The sequence below is a fragment of the Varanus komodoensis genome, unplaced genomic scaffold, assembly GCF_004798865.1.
Source record: "Varanus komodoensis strain SLA01 unplaced genomic scaffold, ASM479886v1 scaffold16, whole genome shotgun sequence".
Classification (NCBI taxonomy): domain Eukaryota; kingdom Metazoa; phylum Chordata; class Lepidosauria; order Squamata; family Varanidae; genus Varanus; species Varanus komodoensis.
The window spans coordinates 1,750,012-1,766,933 of NW_025335468.1; the positions used below are offsets into that span (position 1 = coordinate 1,750,012).

The 16,922-nt window shown below is 47.2% G+C and overlaps 1 protein-coding gene across 7 annotated transcripts in view; it reads right to left on the minus strand.

Annotated features, from left to right (window-relative positions):
* Positions 1 to 1,105: 1,105 nt before the first annotated feature.
* RAB3IL1 (RAB3A interacting protein like 1) overlaps positions 1,106 to 16,922 on the minus strand; it is a 36,886-nt gene continuing 21,069 nt past the window's right edge. For 2 of the 7 annotated variants that reach the window (XM_044425646.1, XM_044425647.1), the window contains 9 exons: positions 16,597 to 16,674; positions 13,123 to 13,341; positions 12,309 to 12,437; positions 10,125 to 10,253; positions 9,889 to 10,001; positions 8,137 to 8,160; positions 7,317 to 7,416; positions 5,790 to 5,856; positions 1,106 to 4,602 (listed from right to left, as the gene is read on the minus strand). In XM_044425646.1, the coding sequence (XP_044281581.1) occupies positions 4,520 to 4,602; positions 5,790 to 5,856; positions 7,317 to 7,416; positions 8,137 to 8,160; positions 9,889 to 10,001; positions 10,125 to 10,253; positions 12,309 to 12,437; positions 13,123 to 13,341; positions 16,597 to 16,674 (942 nt within the window). In that variant the 3' untranslated portion in view covers positions 1,106 to 4,519. The other 5 variants (XM_044425648.1, XM_044425649.1, XR_006414264.1 and 2 more) reach the window with 5 other exon arrangements.

The window sequence follows — 16,922 nt, forward strand, 5'->3', positions numbered from 1 at the left end:
AAAAGCAAAAGGAGTGTGGACAAAAATACAACACCAGCATATTTTAGCTTAAAGCTCTTACTGCCAGTAACCAAGCCTTAAAATGGGCATTTCAATCTTTTGGAATGGGGAAGGAACCACAGAAAAGACACCACAGCCACCACAAATGTCTGGGGGGCAATGCAGTGGGGGTAGGATAAAGGTGCTCCTAGATCGCCCCCACCCCCCAGGCTTAGGTCCCTATCTCACCCACCTCTGATCTTCTGATTTGACCATTCTGAATTTATTAGATTTTTTTTACCCCACCCATTAGCTTTAGGGCTCCCTGTTTTCATCTCAATGTCTTTAAGACTGAGACATTCAATCTTAGACAAGCAGGAAAAGTTTCAGAGAATGAGGATAATTTGGATGATTTGGGATTTGCAAACAAAGCCCTGGGAAGAAAGATTGAAAGAACTGGGAATGCTTTGCTTGGAGAAGACAAAACTGAGAGGAGTTATGATTAGGTGAACCTATGATCAGTTGCATGCAAGAATAGAAGATGCGTTGCAGGAATTCACATACTGCACGCAAAAGAGTTGAAATAGTAGGCTTTTCCAGGGAAGAATTAGTGCTTGACATATACTTCCTTGCTGTCTTTTTCTTATTAGCTTTAATAGTTACCCAGATTGAAAAGAATTAGTAGTAATACTGGATGAACTCTTAAACTGTCAGAAGGAAAAAGAAAACACTAGCAACTTGAAAAGGATAGATTAGTTTCTTTTGAAATATGCCTTGAACTGCTCATATGTGAACATACCTTTCCGGACAACATACACTTCTGAACTTAAAGGAATGTATTTCAAAATTATCTTTATTCTAAAATAAATTTTTCTATGTCCAGCCATGAACTAGTCAAGGTAGAAGGCTCTGCCTACAAATTTTGAACCCAGCCTGACCAAATTGCTTTCCATGATTTTTACTGCTTAACAAAGCCAGGCCCCGGCTCACAAGGAATCCTGACCTTCAGTCAGGCAATCCTAACTCTGTGCTGGGAGTCAGTTCCGTCACATCTCTGCAGGATCCCAAACTCAAGTTTAGGGAATAATCCATGGAAAGAGTGGTGGCATGAACATACGACAAATTCTGCTTTGAAAATGTGGTTTATTTTAAATCTGGAATACACACAGGCTTCAAAAGGAATAAAATAGCCCAAAGGCAATAAGAACCAGCCTCACTGTCAGAACTGGAGTCTATTTATTAAATAGAGATCTGTATATTTTATTAAAATAGGAATATATAAGGAGATAGTAACACACCCAAGAGAACAACTGAACAGTTGCCCCTTCTGCATAAAAAGGTAAATGGTGACACAAGGAAAGAGTAGCTGTAGTTGGTGGGGGATGACTTAGAACAGGTAAGCATCCAGATGTCCTCCAGATGTTTTGGACTAAGACTTCCACAAACTCCAGACAGAATGGCCAAAGATAAGGGATTACAGATGCTGCAGTTGAAAATATCTGGCAGGCACCGGCTTGCATCACAATGAAGCTAGTCTCCTGCATAAATTTAGTTTGTATAAATTTGGGAGTCAGCGTGGCAGTGGCTAGAATGTTTGAACTGAACTCAGGTTCTAGTCTCCACTCAGCCAGGAAACTTACTAGGTGATTTTGGGCCAGTCATTGCCTCTCCTTGAGGATAAAGTGGAGATGAGGGGAAACCTGTAAGCCCCTTGGGTTTCTTGCAAGAGCAAAAGAAGCAGGCAATAATTGCAAATTTTTATCACTGACTGGCTCCTGCTTACAGCATCTGATTCACTCGACTGTGGCTAAGGACTGACAATCCCTCCATTTTATCACTTGTGTTACCGATCCAATACAAACCCCATTCACCAACTGCAGCTCCTATTTATTGTATTCCAAACCCCATCCATACTTGTTTCCACTTTGCTTTAGGACTGTCACTTCAGAAAGAGCACCAGCAAGCTCTTGCGCACTGTAATTGCCATTCTTCAGGCTTCAGCCCCTTCTCTGTCCAGGCAAGACGGGAAACCTTTGCACACAGCAGTGTGGGAGCATCAATACTGTTAGCGTGTGGCATACAGACCACCCCTTCACTCTGCGGCCGACAAAGCCAGTTTGCGCTATGAACTTTGGTTGCATCTGTAAGGCCATCTGTTAGGGTAAATGATGGGACTGGGGATCCTCAGGCACTGAATTTGGTGGGAGAAAACGCTCACAGAAGGGCTTGTTTTCCATTTGTGAGCTGGCAGAGCACAGAATCCCCGATTATGAATTCCACAGGATCCTAAAACTCCTGCCACTGGCTCTGATGCTTTTTCACAGGGGCCAACGAGAGTCACCCTTGTCTACATGGCGAGCTATCCGAGTGTCGTCGTCACCCCTCCCCCCGCTGTGCAGTTTCCTGCATGCATCTGGATGCCAACTGTCCTTTCACAAACAGCAAGCTGTATCCAATGCAGGAAAGGGCAAGTGTTGTTGCAGCATGTTCTCCTATCAGTCTATTTCCAATAATATTCTCCCAAATACATCCTTGGAAAGAAAAGCGTCTATTGAGTGTGTGTATATAGATAGGCAGGCCGCGAAGTAGGCAGACAGATTGAGTATAATCCTCAGCATGCGAGTGCTACTGCGAGTTATCAGGTTGGCAGCCCAGACGGCTGAGCAGCAAAGCAGCAGGGAACCCACCCCCCTCCATCCCCTGGGCTCCAACAAACAGCCACTTACCTGCCACGCTAAGGAGAGACTACCAAGAGAGTCACGGGCTTTAGCACGACTCCACTGCACACAGCCCCATCGTAGTACCAAAGGTGGGCAATTCTTTCCTCTGCCAGCTGAAACAATAATGCTCCTCCGGGGAGCAGGACTGGGAATGCCCAGTGCCGGATCATACAGAACCAGGCATACGGTGCAGGCATCAAGCGATGGCGACAGCCAAAAGGGCTTGCTACAGGCCAGGGTGCTTGCCCAGTGACAGCTGCCGAGCAAGTTCAGTAGGATTCCTTCTACTGAGTTTGGGCCATTACTGGGCCAGCATTCTCAGCCCAACTCTCACTGCCAGAGGGAATTCCTGGTGCTTTTGAACATGTGCAGAGTGCCTCTCTTCACCACTGAGGAGTCATCAACCACCCTCCCCCCCTTCAGTCTGAGAAGAGGAAGGGCTCACAGGGTAGAGGAGGCCATTTCCAGAGAGAATCCAGAGGCAGCCCCTCTCATTTCGGAAGCCAAGGACAGTGTCCGAAGATAAACCAGATCAAAACTGGGGAGGGGGCTTTTCCACTTTAGACAGCCTTCAAAAGTCTTCCAAATCTACTGATTTACTCCTTATGGTACCCAAACTCAACCATTTGGGGGCAAAGTTAATCTTACCAACGAAGCCCCACTACCCCTCGATTTTTTACAATGCCAACTTTACACAAGGCTGAGGAGTCCAGCTTGCCAGAAGGTTCAGGATCGCCCTGGCTCTGAGGCAAAGGCAGCAAGGCAAGTGATGGCTTGAGCAGGTGAAGCGGTCAAAGAGGAGCCAGCCAGGGCAGGGCGGGAACACGTCGTGCAGGCTACTTGGTGAACGGCACGCTGCAACAAAGCCAGCCGAAGAGTCCGTGCAGAGGAGAGGCCCATCCAGGAGAACTGCTCACTGGAACAGGTTCCAGACTGGTGCCGCCCAGATGTGTTGCCACATGCTCACCGAGGTCATCCAACATATCTGGAGGGCACCAGGTTGGGGGGGCTGCCCTGGAGGCCTCTCCGCAGTTTGGGGGTGGGTGGAACAAGAACAGTGACACAGCTGTGGGCAACATTCAGTGATGCGCTTTCCCCATGCTGGCGCTGTGACTGGGGCTACAAGGCAAGAGTTTTGGCCTAGAATCAATGCCTGCCTTTACAGGGTGAGGTATAGGATCTGCATTATGCAACTAAAAGCCAAACCTGAGCAATAAACAGAATCAAAAGCAGTCTTTATGATTTAGCCTTCCTTGGCTGACTCTTTCAGGCTCCCCAGGACAAGAGCTGCCTGGGAAACGCTGGAAGAATGTCCACTTTGCAGCTATCAAGCAAGGCCATTGTGTGGTGCTGGCATTTGGAGAACAACCCGTGCCCTCCCCCCCCCCACATACCCACCCCAGTAGCTGCTGGAGCTAGCAGCTGGGTGGCTGAGTTCACATCACTCTCTGTTGTGCAGAAATGCCCAGCTCCGTTTTCTGTTTCAGAGCAGCAAAGCAAGTCATGAGCCCAGGGGCCTGCCGAGGTCTCAGGACCTGCGTACGCAAATCTTTTACATATACTTGATAGATACATGTATACGCTTATTTATACTGGCTGTGGAATGCATAGAGAAAAAGGAGTTCAGAGGTGGTGGGCCCTTGGGAGGGCCCTGAGCAATCTACATCGGGTAGGCACTGTCCAGAGTGCAGCAAGTCATCCGAAGGGGAGCATCTGTGCTTCTGATCGCTTCAGTTTTTATCAGGCAGTTTCCAGCAAGCCCTCTCTGTGCCTAGTGGAGTATTTGGAGGGTGCCAGCCTTGTGGAGTGCCAGTCTCCAATTACATTTCACTGCAGTAGAACCCCAATTTAGCCATGGACATTTCCTTTCTGAGCCGCATAATCTCCCAGTACATCAATTCCACTGCAAGGCAAACAGAGAGAAAGAGAGGGAAGCAAGTGAGAGACCTCACGTTGCAAACAACAAAAGCAGCAGTCCAGGCAAGCTGGCTGGCTCCACATCAGCCTCCCCCAATGTGTGCCTCCTCGTGTTTTGAACTACAACTCCCATCACCCTCAGCCAACAAGGTCAATACTCGGGGTGATGGGGGCTGTAGTCCAAGAAGATCTGGAGGACGTCCACTTGGAAAAAAGATGCTCACCATCCTCCCTTTGCATTGCATAATCCAATGGGAATTCTTCAACCTGAACGTTTGGCCTTGCTGCAAATGTGTGTGGCACAACACACAAGCCAACAGTGTTCATCGCCCTGAAAACATCCCAGTGGCAAAGCATGTTGGCGGTGGCAACACAATGTAGGAATTTTCCTTGGCAGACCAGGCAGACCGTTGGCAACACAATGTAGGAATTTTCCTTGGCAGACCAGGGCAAGATGTACAGAGCCAAATACGGGGGAATTCTAGAGGAAGACCCTCAGTCTGCAAGGGACCTGGGACAGGGGCTGGGTGGATTCACCTTCTAGCAGGACAGTGACCTAAACAAAGGCCCAAATTGACACTGGAGTGCTTTAAGAACAAGAACCCAATTGTCTTAGACTGTCCCAGTTGAAGTCCAGACCTCAGTGCAACTGAGAAACAGCAGCAGGATTTGGAAGCTGCTGCCCAGCAGCTGTACCCACCCAACCTGACAGAGCTGGAGCAGCTTTGACTGAATGAGGGGACAAACAATGCAGGACTCAGAAGTCTCTATTGCAAGGCCGGAAGAGGCTTCCCCAAGGAGTCTCACAGCTGCAATTACTGCCCAAGGTGCTTCCACCATGTATCGCTCAGGAGCGTGAATCCTCATGCAACCAGAAAGTTTACTTGTGCCACAATAAAGCTATTTTGCACCTTCAGTGTGTGGAATATTTTGTGTATAATCAAGGGATCGCATTGCCAATTCATCCCTTTCAATTCCAAGCTGTAACACAACATAATGTAGACAAGTCAAGGAGGTGGGGGGCAAACATTTCTGCAAAGCACTGGAATTCCTGCTCTGATTCAGCAGCCCTCCTCTACAAGCAGAGGGTTGGTTTTGCAGTCTTTTGAACTTGCTAATGGAAAGCAGCTGTGCTGCCACGTGGGAAAAGCAGAAAGCCAGTGGATTATTTACCATCCTGTCTCACCAGTCCCTGCTGGATGTAGCGAATATAAGTGAAGAAGTTGCATACTGCCGTAATCTGAAATACAGTGATACATTATTTACATATGCACAAAAAAGGGTTATAAATTAATATTTAAAATACATGTATGCCGATGTGTGTGCATTTCATATTTACAGAGCCTTTTCAATGCCCAGACTCAACAAAGGGAGGGTGAGGGAGAGAGAGAACACAGTTAAACAAGAAGCTGCATGACAGAAGTGTCTCTTGGCCTGCTGCCCACTTCCAGTAACATACAAGGGTAACAGAGGCCACTCAAGAGAACGGGACTAAGACAGCTTCAAAATATTTCTGGTTTTTGGTCTTTGTGCTGCTTTGGTGCACTCCAAGAGAAGAACACCCTGTTCCAAGGGCTTGCATTTTATGCAAATATTCAAATGAATAATGTTAATAAAATTTGGGGGATGTGGGATTGACAAGGAAGATGAGTATCTCCTCAGGAAAAATGCAGACTTCCACTGAAAGCAGAACAGAATGCAAGATTAAAGGAGCAATGTATTTCATTCTTTGCAACCAAATAATGAATACCTCAAACATGTAAGGGGATACTAGGCATGCCCAATTTCTCTCCCGGAAAACTCGGGTGGGGAATGCCAACAGACACAGAGCAAAGGGGGTCACCGGGAAACAAGTGGGAGGTACCAGGAAACTTGGGGGAACCTCGGGGTTGGCTGAAGAGTTTGTGTGAGTGTGTGTGCACATGTGTAAAAACCTAGTGGGACAAGCAACCCCAAAAGCACCAAACATGCTCAGTCATCATAGAAGGTTTTCAGCTGAGTAACAGAAAATGGAGGGAGGACTGGTACAATTCCTTGCCTGAGCTCTAAGGTATGCCCCAGATGTTCAGACCATAACACCCATAATTCTCAACCAGCATGGCTCACGCTTGGGGCTTACGGGAGCTGAGCCATCTAGTGGGCTGTCAATTTGGGAAAACCTCCTGGGAAAGGGTGTGACTGGCAGGAAGGCACCCGACATAGGAGCACCCCTTTTCCATTCTATCATTGTTTTCTGCTTTATGTAGTTTTAACATTCAGTGGTACATTTCAACTGTTTATCCATATCCCCTGGAGATCCATTTTTTGATGAAGGCATGGCTTCCATTTTACATTCTTAATCATTAACTAAATACAGACTGCAACATTTTGTTGCAGATCCCACCAATATAACATTTAAGACCTTCTTTACTTACCTATTGTTTTCTAACCCCTTGCCTAGAAAAGGCTCATGCCCCAGTCCACGTACCCATCCTCCAGATGCCACAGGGCACCTTGTTGTTAGAGGAAAGGTGCATACGGGCACCGGGCACTGCAGCCCCAGGGCTCCATGCTCTGCCCCAGATGGAAGGCAACCAGGCCAACCAGTCCCCAGCACAAGCATGTGACTTCCAGAGGAACCTGCTGAGGAGCAGGCAGTTTCACCTACAGCCCATTACTTCTGCCCTTCTGGCAATGTTCTCCCGGTTTCTGGAGACTTACCCTGGCCCTGCAGGAAGGTGAAATGTAGTAATAATTCCCAGAATCCCCCAGTTTGATACGATGCCTGCAAGCTCGAGACAGGCCACTCAGGGCACATTTCCTGCAAGAGGGGAGGCAAGAGCGGAGAAAGCAAAGCCACATGTCATTGGACGACACTCCTCAAGAAGAGAGGATGAAACAGAGCTATTGTGGGCCAAACCAGGAGCACAAGTCTTCACCTCCACATGTGCTTCTTTTTTAAAGAAAGGTGATATTCTGAAGAATTTGCAGATATATATACTTTCACACTTGTTCTTCAAGATATGCCACAGGCTGGGATTTAACCTCTTTTGCTTATGCGTTGCACCATGTGGATTATCTCTAGACATAATGCTAAGTATACTTATCAGGGAAGAATTCCCACTGAATTCAGGAGGACTTACATCCGAGTAATCTTGCTGAGATGATGTGAAAGTATTCCAGGCCACCTGCAGGCCGTTCAAGTTTCCTGCGCTCAAGATCTGAATCTAGAAAGTGTTAGTGAAGCATTAGCTTTTGTCTGGGAACCAACTGGCCACTCTAAAAGCCATGGAAACTTAAGGTACTAGAAGAATATCGAACATGGTTAGCCACAGAGGCCCCTCCAGGCTTTTCCCTCCAGCACTGCAGAAAGTCAGGCCAACCAAGGTTTATAGATTATGCCTTCCGTAGGGAAACCATTAGGGGTTTTAAAAAAGTTACTTGCTAGCCCCAACTTCAAAGCCATTAGTAACTAGCTAAGTTAGTAACTTATTAGTGGAGCAAACATCCTTTCATCACTGGCTTAAAAGAAATAACTTACGTTACAATTGGGGACCGGAACCCACTGCGAGAAGAAACAAGAGCAGGAAAGCAAAATCAGGATTCATTATTCTTGGCATGGGGCTGGAATGCATGTAGAAAGCATGACCGATACTGAGCAGAAATTTAGCTGCCATCCTATATCCACTTACCTGGGATAAGCCAAACCAAACTGAAATCAATGAAGCTTACTTTTGAGAGTTACCTATACACTGTCTAGGTATAGGACTGCGCAGTTATCAACCTTTTCTCTTTCTGTTTTTTAAAAGGGGTGGGGAATCTACATGTTTTCAGCCATACATGGGGTTTGTCAGAGAGGAAGGCCAGAGCCTGCCCTGCAGACTGGCATGGGGGGGCAAGTGAGAGGGAAGAGGCCCACAAAATCAGTGATGCAACACAGGACAAGCTCCTCCAGTACCAAAAAGAAAGGGGGTTTCATGATTATTAATTATTTTATTATTTTTTGATTATTAATGATTACTAAAATGAGCTTGTAAATAGAATTGTCTTTATTTTTATCCTTTTAAAAAAGCAATGAATATAATATTTTTTTCCTGGCATATAAGATGACCCTTGATCTTTGCTGCACTGTTTCTGGTTTCAAGGGTCATCTTACACGCCAGTATATATGGTAGTTTGCAGCAAACAACTGCAACAGAAAAGTCCACAAGAGGGTTGAGTGCTTGTTGCGACCTCTTCCTCCAAAGAAGCAGGATTTGTGGATTACTGAAGGCCTCAAAAGCAGAAAGACAGGGTGTCGTTTCAAAATGTCAGAACCACAGCAAGGTAGCTTTAGGGATTAATAGATGGGGAAAATAGATTTTGATCTGAAAAGTGGGGTGGATTAGCTTTGCTCCACAAGAGCACATCTCTGAAAAGTTCTCAGTATGCTAGAACAGGACTGCCAAATGGTCTAAAGGAAACAATGTGCATAATCTATAAACTGATGAAATAGGCCTGCACAGGAACTGCTCTCATATTCTCACTGCCGGCTAACACTCAGCAGCACAAGCATCTCACAGTGCCTGCTGACTTAGAAGTAAGTTCCATCAGGCTCTATCAAGCCCTCACATAGGCAGGTATAGGACTGCAGTATAAAAGGCCTTTCCAACCTATATTTGTATTGCAGCTTTCCTAAAGACAAGCTAGGCAAAATGGTGCCCTCTGGATTTCTGGACTACAACTCCCATATGCTCAAGTTGGCATGGCCAATGGCCAAGGTTATGGGAGCTGTTGTCCAGAATATCGGGAGAGCACTAGGTTGCCTGTCCCTGGCTTAGGCCAAACTAAAACATCCTCAGCCTTCTGAAGCTGAACTAGTGAGAGCAGAGAGCGTCCTCCATGGAGGCACCATCCTTTCCCACTCCCAGCAGGTTAACTTATCTTCATGGCCAACACATTGACTTAGTTCCGATCAGATCTTCATTTTGTGCCGTCCTCCAGATTTTGCCTCCTCCCCATTCCCATTCTTTCCGTAGTTATTGGTGACTTCCCTTGGTTTCTTCCATTTTGTTTAGTGGGCTGCACAGTACCAGCTGAAAGAAAAACTAGAAAACAAATAAAACAGTGAACAGAAGGACTGGCCTCAGAAAGCCAACTGCTACTGTAGCAGTGAACGGGAGGCATCCTGGAGCACAACAGTTCTGTTTCTTTGCAGCTGGGACTGTGCCACTCACCGAACAAAATGGCGCTTCTGTGCTTCTTCAGAGGCCAGGAGAAGGGGGAGGCACAGAAGCCGCTGCTCGGCCCTTACTTTGGTCCGCCGCATTCCATGGCTGACACCTTCACCACAGGCAGCGCCTGGGTAGCCACTGGCTCAATGGTAAGCGTGTTCTGCTCCACGGCTGCCTGAACCAGCTCCGAGAGCTGCAGCAAAGGAAACAGACAAGGAATTCACGTCACCAAGGCAAAATGCCAAGGAGAGAACAGCTGTTAGAGGCGGAACATCATGTCTTTGAAGCTTTAGCACAGGCTCTTTCCAAATCTCACCTCATGCTTGGTGAAGTCCAGACAAGGCCCCACATCTTCTTGGTAAATTCTCTCAAGGAAAGAACAGGATTTGTCCAAAGTTGGGGACTCCTTCCAAGCCTGGAATTCTGCAAACAAAATGGAATCCACCTGCAGCACAATGGGATGGAGGTAGCGGAAAGAAAAAGGAAAGGAAAACCCAGTGAAGGCAGCAGGAGGTTCCCTCAGAATAAGCACTCTCTTCATTTTTTGGTGTGCAACCTGTGAGGTGACCAAACAGAGTAGGTGGGACCTGTGGGCCAACCAGCTGACTCTACTGCCTTGGAGTCAGACAATCTCCAGATGTATACAGGCAGAAGAAAAAGTCATGGCAGGGAGAAAGGCATCCGATGACACTGCACCAAATTCATTTAAACAAAGCCACCTTGAGTCATTAACCTGTGCAATGCCCAGGCTAGTAGGAATCCACATGCTGCAGTGCATGAGAAAAACTGATTCCTTCTACCACTGAATCTCAAATGGAAGACAGAAACACAACAGCCAGGAATGCATGAACTCCACTGCCATCCCGGGAAAAGAAAGCACCAGTCCATTGTGAGCCCAATTCCCACCTTCTTCCACCAGAGAGAGTCCACTTCCCATCCCAGCAAAGAGTCCCTTCACCAGAGTTCAGAAAAGGACATTCAATAGAGACACATGAATATCCAGAGAGCTGATCTCGTGCCCAAGTTCCAGAACAATCCACAGCTGAAGCATTCTAAATTTCAAGGTGTCTGGGTTTTGGAAGACATGCTGGGATGGAAAAGCAGGATGCAAGCGGTGCCTTGTCCCCCACACTGCCCCCGAAGGCCTTTTATGGGGCATTTCAACAGGGCAAGCCACTACAGGGAGCAAGTTCACAAGAGCAGACATCCACAGTTTGCATTTGCAGAGGGACAGAGAAAACACCCTTGCTTGTTTTTTGTGGAGGAGCCATGAAGGACATGGGAAGGGCCCTGCTGGATCAGCCCAAGCATCCCTCTGGTCCAGCATTCTGGGCACATGGTGACTGCCCAGCTACCTGCAGGAAACGCTCATGCAGGACATGACTGCAGCAGCACTTCCCACCATGTTTCTCGGCAGCTGGTGTGCTCAGCCACACTGCCCTGATGCTGAAGGCAGCGCAGAGCTGTTAAGACCAGGAGTCATCGACAACGTTGTTCTGCATGAATGTATCTAAGCCCCCTTTAAAGCTACCCACATTGGTGGCTTTATCACTACTTCCTGTGGCAGTGAATGCCACAGTCGGCTTGGCGTCAGTGGAATCAGTGAAAGGTATTTCAACCTGCTTGGAACTATGCAGAAAAAACAGGCAACTGATAGCAGCCATTGCAATGCCTTGTCAAAAATGATGGCTCTCTGTGTTTTCTTCCTTCCTTTCTGGTTTCTGAGTTTCACCTTCACTCTGTAGATTGATGACCCTTTCAAAATTACAGTCGAATGCCACAATCTACATTATTTCTCTTCAGAAATAAGATACCAGCCTGCTTCTCCCAACCACACCCAGCATTTCTAAAAAAAAAAAAAACCTGGCAAAATCCTAGAATATACAGCACATTTATTGACGGTAGTGGCCAAACTCCACTGTATCCAGGTGCATCTTTCAAAATGAGACAGGTAACAGGCTACAAAATTGAATATTTAAGAAGGGCATTCACTCCACTCCTGCTTCCACCATATCGAAGAAAAAGAACAAAGCATGGACACACACACACACACAGGTGTGAAGGACTGCAACAATGAAGGGAGCTGCTCAGCCCCAAGGGGAAAGTCTGAACTGGCAGGATATGAGGGCTACGCTACAGAGGCTGCTCACCTGATACAGGAGACAACTTCAGAGTCTCAATATGGGAAACAGAAACAATTAGAGAAACAAGAACAAAAGATGGGTGTTAGTATTAAGCGAAGAACTGAAAGGTGGGAGGTGTAAGAGGCTAGGGCATCCAACCCTCGCTGCCTTTCCCCAGCCTTGGTCCCCCAGCAACGCCTCGGAGGAACCAGTGTGAAGGTGGAGCGGCCCCTCGGTGGCGCTGCAGAGGAGGCTTTGCCTCATGCCAGCACGAGCTGCCAGAGCAGTCCCTTCCACGCTGCTCTCTCAGGGTGTGCCAGTCCTGCCCTGGCAGGCCCTGGGCCACCCTGCTGCCACCCCAACCTGAGGGAGATTACCTGCTGCAAGAGAGAAGAGGAGAGAGAAGAGTCTGCTGCCAGGGACTGCCAGCCTGGCTCATAGGTGATGTGGACGGCCTTCGCAGGGACGATACAGAGAAGCAGGGAGAGGAGGGTGGGCACCCCAGACTTTGAGGAAGGGGAGGGTCAGACCGATAGGAGAGGGGCAGAGGGGAGGGAGAGGGAGAGTGAGAGACAGAAAAGACAAGGAGAGAAAGCAAACTGGTGTGAGAGGGAAGGAAGGTTTGGAAGAGAAAGACTTTGTTCGCAGAGGGCACAGAGCCCTTCCCAATACACTTTATCAGGGCGGCCTTGGCCTATAAGGGAATCCTGCAGGCGCTTGCTTGCGCTTCTGGACGAGCTCCTCTCGCCTGCGCTCGTAGCCTGCGTGCTGATCATTTCATCAGCCGGGTCCACACCCCTAAGTGCCCTGTTGCCACTGCGGCCCGCCTCAGGTGAGGAAAAGAAGCCCCACTGGCTGCTACAGTGCTAGCAGGATTCTCAGTTACCCACCTGGCTCAGCATGCTGTGTGCGCCCAGCAAGGGTGGGCTTGTTGTCGTGGTTAACAAGTGCCTCAGAAACCACGGGCTTCTCTCCCCATCCATGACTGTGTGAACCGTGGGCTGGGCTCAGGCAGCCAAAGAAACCAGCACACCGGAGCACCTCGTGCAGTGGGGCCAGCCGGTGCAAGGTAGCTTTTCCCTCAGGCCTCTGATCTCGTCCCACCCCACAGATGTGCAGGATGCTGGGGGTGGCCCAGCGCCACCCATCCCAAGGCATCCCGCTGCGGGGCTGCCCTTGAGCTTCACCCACCTCTTTGAACTCGCTGCTGACCGGCTCCACGGGCGAATTGGGGCTCGTGGCCGTGGCTGCGCCGGGGCTGCTGGTGCTCTTGTTGCGCCCATGCCCTTTCCTGAAGACTGCTTTGGTGGGACTCTGGAGCTGGGGGTGCAGCTCTCGGTTCGGGGAGGAAGGAGTTGATGTGATCACCAGGGTCTTCAAGGCCGTCACCTCTGCCTGCAGCATGTCAATCTGGAGGGCGGATGCAAGGAGGAGTCACCAGGGAGGCCGCCCGTTTCCAGCCCAAGGGGCACTCCCTCGCCAAAGAAGCTCTCGGGAAGGTCAAATGCCGGCCTGTGTTACCTCCCGGCTCCTTCCGCCGGTAGCAAAAGCCTTGGGAGATGGAATTCAAACTGCGGAGCCAGGAAGTCACCAGAGAAATGGTGGGCAGGAGGAAGGGATGTGGCTACCTGGGGAATCCCAGAGAACCAGACTGGGCTCCCAGGAGAGTCAGATTCAGTAGCTGTGCTTTTTTTCCTTTTTTTAAAGATTTATATAAAATAGTTGTGATGCCAGTTTTAACCACCAGGAGAGCCTTTGTGCTATTGGGGCAGTATAGAAATGGGTTAAATTAACAACAGCATATTAAAACTGATTTAATAATATAATGATTTTAATATAATATAATTAAAACTGGTGGCAGGAAAGATAAAAGGTGGCAGGAAAGATAAAAGCCATACAAAACAGGGCCAATAAAAAATAATTAATGTGAATTCTTTTATATTGTTATTTATTTTATATTGTTATTTTTATATTGTTACTATTGTATTTTTCTTCATGTTGTGAGCCGCCCCAAGGCTTCGGCGAATGGGGCGGCATATACATGTTTTAATAAATAATAAATAAATAAATAAATTCTGCAAAAGTTCCAGAAAAACAACAAAAGCCTCCCGCATGAAAGGATCTCTGCAGTTGTGGTACTGAAAACAAACTGCTTGGCCAAGTGTGAGCTGAGCAGCAAGCTGTTCCTTGATTCTCCGTCTGCTTCCCAGACTAAAATTTGCTCAGCCCCGATTGATGCAAAGCAGCCTGTTTTAACCTTGCACAGACATCCCGGCCCAAGTTGCATGCTGTGGCTTCCCCCTGGATTGAAATGTTTATGATCAATTTAGAAGTTTCCATTAAGGTGAAACATCTGAGGAATTTCAAGTGAACCAGATTTTGTTTTAATGTATAAAGCTACTAGAAGGCCTGCCCATCTCACTCTGGATCACAGAGAAAATATGAAAGCAGCTGTTGTTAGTCAAATTGCAGGCCTGCTGTTTCCAACCACCCTTCAACAGCGCTGCCTGTCTTGCGAGAGGAGTCCAGGACTAATCATGAAACTTGCATGCAATTGATACATCTGGGATCCAGAACAAGCACAAATTTTTTCCTCCAGCACAAATTCAATGTACCGCTAGAATGGAATTCTGAAGGAAGCAAAATTCATTTAAGCCAGGCCAGAACAATTTATCAGGAAGATACTCCAATAAGTCAGTTCCAGGTCCATCACAGCAGAGCTGGTGTGATCTTGTCCCCCACCCTCCCCTTCATTCCCCAACAGGGAAGGTTAAAATGCCAAATAAACACCCCTCGAATGTAACTGTTCCTATGAATATGATTGAATAACTGAGTGAATACATCCAAAGGTTCATTGTATGAAGTGACCGAAAGCCTTCTAGGTGCTTTACTTCTGCCTTGTCAACAGATGGCGCTGCTGCCTTATCACTCCTGGATCCTTGTTATATTCTGGACCACTAGAAATCCATAGTGATGCATGGAAATTTGGATTCAGCTTGCGAATCAAACTTGCCTCACTCACAATCTCAAGCACAAACATATTTTTTTTCTCTGGAAAAAGTCTGCAAATTCCCTAAGTTGGAATCATACTGAAAATGCACACATTAGCCACATACATTTTTAAGACATTTTCATGCATTAGACAATGGAGGAAAGGGCATGCACAAAAAATGCACATGTTTCCCATTCAAATGGAAGGAAAAACAAGTTGCAAATGAGAACTGGAGTGAGACAAACCCAGTGGAGTTCAGAGACTCTCACCAATTCGAGCAGTTCTGGGACTCCCTCAACTAACTACAGATCCCCTTCAGAAACCCTTGAGTGTTTGGATATCTGAGTTCTAGATAAGCTGGTCTTAATTTTAAAATTAAGAAAAGAATCCATAAACTTTTGTTTGGGCTAGGAATGACTAATCTTTCACATAACCTTCGTACACAAACTGGTCAGGCAAGACTGTCCAAATCCCTCAAAGGCTGTCACATGGGGGGGACAAAATAGGCCTTCTCTGCAGCTCCAGCGGGCAGGACTGGAACTAATGGGCTGACATGACAGGAAACTAGCGTAGCATATTGAGCAGGCATTGGCCATGATGGCACGCAAAAGTTCCTCCAACTCTGTAACTCTCTGAGACCATCTACCACCTCAGTCACTCGTTGCACACTTCGTGAACGCAGGCACAGTTAGGAGGATGGTCCAAAGTTTAAGACAGGGATCAGCCATGCTTGTAACTTCACTGCTGTGTCTATTTTACATCTTATTATTAACCCTGAGATAGAACCTTCTTTTCTAAAAAGCCATCTAGGAGTTGTCCTACAATTTGAAACCAAAAAACCTGCCGACAGTTTAAAACAAATATCCCAATAATGTTAAAGGATTTAAACCATTTCATTTCATTAAAGTCACAGTTAAAAAGATGCATCTTCACAGTTTTTCAGAAAGCCAAGAGAGGAAGGGCCATTTGCAGCTCTTGGGGGGGATGTTCCACAGGCTGGAGGTGCCACAGGGGAGCCAATCTGATTTAGCAAATGGGCAAACCTGATTCCTGATTGGAATGAAGACACCAAGACACCAAGGTGCTCCTCTGTCATTGGCCTTGCTGTGTATTTATTCAGTGTCTTCCATCCGTGTTGCACAAAACTGCTTGGAACAGTGATCACGGGCCAAACCAAATTGCTCATGTGATCACACAGAGTTTCCTTTCTTAGCCTTTTGCAGGCATGACTCAGATCAGGACTATCCTTCCCCTACTTTTGTCCTGAAATTCCACCCTCAAGAGCAAGGGACATTAGCAAAGAAAAGAAAGAAAAAAGCTCCATTGGAATCACGTCCTTCTTTGCAGCATTCAGTTTAGAGCTCAGTGGAATAAACAGGAGGGTGGCCAAGGCAGCAGGGTGGGTTTACCAGATTTTGAAGGATCTGCGGTAAGACATGACCATATAGAGAAGGCTCCCATACTGATTTTAAGCCCAAAGTCTAAAATTACCTGTCCATACCACTAGAGCTGACTTGTGAAAGGGCTATACCAGCTTCCCTAAGCTGGTGCCCTCCAGAAGTTTTGGGCCACAACTTCCAGATGTGCCATGCTAGCTAGACAAAACATGTTAGATGTTCCAGTCTGGGTAATGTGCAAGGTTGGACTATAACATAAAGGTGATTGGGACTCACCTTGCCTCGGGCCTCCCTCAGCTGTTTCTCAGATGCTGCCTGTTTGGTGTTGGCCTCCCGCACCATCTTATGGGCTTCCTGCAGCAGAGAGAAATATGCCTGTATACTTAAGAGTCAGACTCTCAAAATGTTATGATAAAATCAATCCAAGCCCCATGCTATCAAAAATGGTACACAGAACCTTTTAAAAAAGAATACAAGTCCACTTACTTAAACTATCCGGTAGGAAAACTTCAAAGTGGTTGTCAGGAACTGTGTGTTACAAAGGTCAGTAGCATTAAGATAAACCATTTTTGGTAGTCTACATGTCTGCCATATGATCTCAG